Source organism: Penaeus japonicus, unplaced genomic scaffold (genome assembly GCF_977035675.1).
Source record: "Penaeus japonicus unplaced genomic scaffold, GWHDUDI00000001_assembly GWHDUDI00000020, whole genome shotgun sequence".
NCBI lineage: Eukaryota > Metazoa > Arthropoda > Malacostraca > Decapoda > Penaeidae > Penaeus > Penaeus japonicus.
The window spans coordinates 25,986,686-25,989,185 of record NW_028234422.1 but is presented as its reverse complement, the minus strand read 5'-3'; the positions used below and the strand labels follow the sequence as shown (position 1 = coordinate 25,989,185).

The following is a 2,500-nucleotide window of genomic DNA, read 5'->3' as shown; positions in this document are numbered from 1 at the left end:
ACAGTAAAATACAGAGTACAAGTAGGCTGAGTAATACAAAGAGTTCTGTCAGAAATACAGTAGCGAGTCCACCATGATATTATCCCTTATTGCTTCACCTCATTAAAGGTTTGCAACTTTTTTTGGCAACTGCACACAACAGATAATGGGAAATGGAAAAATCTCAACCAAGAAGCTCAGGTTTGCTATTGGAATTACTGACAATCTACCAGCTGCAGTGCAAGATGCATTTCCAGTGTAGGACACTGAACTGATCTTTGAGGTGGAGGAGTGCAAGGTAATATTTGGTTCCCTTTCTTTCCCTACCTTTGCCATTAAAATTCTTATTCCTGATGGCTGAAAGCTCCTTTTGCTCACCTGAGTATTGTTGAGAGAGTCACTGTTAACACCAAATGCAATACTAGCAATTGTGTCCATTGTGAACATGCCATACACATCCTTCATCTCAAATGTCGATGATCTGAAAACAGCAAGATGCCGTGAAGTATCCTACAAAATAAAACGTGAAAAAAATGATACAAAAGAAAAAAGAAAAGTAAAAACAACATACACATGTGCAAATATCATAAATATGTAAACAATTAAATAATAGGTAAATAAATAAAAAAAACATATTACGCAAGTAATCAATGAACAAGTGTTGTGAGCAGACTGGACAAGTTTAAATTAGGGGAGGAACTAGACACCTGTTTGACAACAATACGTTAATGCATAAGTGGGAGATGCACTTGGTACAACTTGTGGCAGTAATGAAGAAAAAAAGGTAATATCAAGCAAGGACCACAAAAAGATAACAAGTGGACACCAACTTGCAACAGGCAGGTGAAAATAAGTGGTGAAGTTAGACAAAACTCAGAGAGATGTGGCCAATTTAGGTTTTCAACTTTTTCTTACTTATAAAATGGGGTTGAAGGAACCTAATTACAAAAAATATGGAAAAAAACACTTTAGTTTGAAATGAAAAATAAAAAGTAGACATTACTGAAAAAAAATATTAGAAATTCACCATAAGAAAAACTTATAGATATATTTTTTCTTTGAAATAAAAATGTGTGTGTATTGTTGTGCATGTGTTGGTGTATATGTGTGTTGGTGAGTGTGTGTTGGGGTGTGTGTGTGTTGGTGTGTGTGTGTGTTGGTGTGTGTGTGTTGGAGATGGGGAGAGAAAGAGAGAGATAGAGAGAGAGAGAGAGAGAGAGAGAGAGAGAGAGAGAGAGAGAGAGAGAGAGAGAGAGAGAGAGAGAGAGAGAGAGAGAGAGAGAGAGAGAGAGAGAGAGAGAGAGAGAGAGAGAGAAGGCAATTACCACTGAAATATACAAGGGAAATATAAGGACACACTATCATCAAACTGACATAACTTTATAGAACTAAAGAAAGAGACTGACAATTAAGAATTCTTCAAATCTGAAGTTCTGTTTTAGCATAACTTTCGTTCCTTTTCCTAGTTGACATTACTATCTTTGTGCAGTCTTGAGATTATTCCAATATATTCTTTTCTATATCTTGCCTTCCTAGACCAAGTAATTTGTATAGTGAGTCATAATTAAAAAAATATATATACATTTTCTATACTCCTACCAAGAGTAGTCATTCATTCTTTGATGAAAACAACTAACCCCTTTTCAAGCTCCTTGTCAAAGTAAACCACAAGGTTCTTGGCACAATCTTTAACCAACTGTAGCGTCTGCTTGATTTTCCCAGAACTGAAGGTCGGGGTCATGACCGAGCGCACGGCCTTCCACACTTTGCCTTTCAGACCCAGCAGCATGTGATCCATAACTGGTTCATTGAAGGTGACAAAGCTGAAATGGAAAATGTGATGAAAAATGTATATACTTTATATGACGGCTTTTGTTAAACTCCTACTCAATAAATTAATAAAATCTACTAGAAAGGAAACCGTCTTCATGTTTGCAAAAACGAAAATTACTAGTAATATCTTTCTCAGTACTAAAACACTCCAAAAACATTTAATCCGATTCTTCTATCTAGACCATCCGCCATTAACATCAAATGTTACATGTTTAATAAAGATGGGTATAATCCTACTGGTATCAGTTTTCCATTTTCATCTACATGTAGAAAAAAAAAAGAAATAGTGAATGAGAAAATATGCATGTCTGCATGCATATGTGTGCTTTGAATGAAAGAGAAAACAATATGAGGCACAGTCCAAAGAAGACAGCTAGCTACTTATTATCCCAATGATACCGGTAATAGTAAGGCTTAAAACTTTGTGCAATTAAAGGGGTTACTGCAAAATTTACGAAACAAAGATATCATATGTTTAAATATATTTTATAATAGTATCTACAATACAACATTTTTTTTCTAATATTGTAAAATAATATCCTTTTTGTATTAACTGCAAAATCTAAGCTCTCAGGCGACTTAAAATAATTTACTCAAAACACACTACAGGGAATGTGCTAATCAGCACATCTAATAACAAAATAAATCACGTTTTTCCACAATATCACCTAGGAGTTTAGAGTGTAAA

The 2,500-nt window shown here is 34.8% G+C and overlaps 1 protein-coding gene across 3 annotated transcripts in view; it reads right to left on the bottom strand.

The window, feature by feature from the left end:
- Positions 1-2,500, bottom strand: part of LOC122251752 (putative cytochrome P450 6a14) — an 18,828-nt gene that overhangs the window by 12,525 nt on the left and 3,803 nt on the right. For all 3 annotated transcript variants that reach the window (XM_043013859.2, XM_043013860.2, XM_043013861.2), the window contains exons 3-4: positions 1,617-1,802; positions 358-460 (exon numbers count right to left, since the gene is read on the bottom strand). In XM_043013859.2, the coding sequence (XP_042869793.1) occupies positions 358-460; positions 1,617-1,802 (289 nt within the window). The remainder of the gene's footprint in view (positions 1-357; positions 461-1,616; positions 1,803-2,500) is intronic.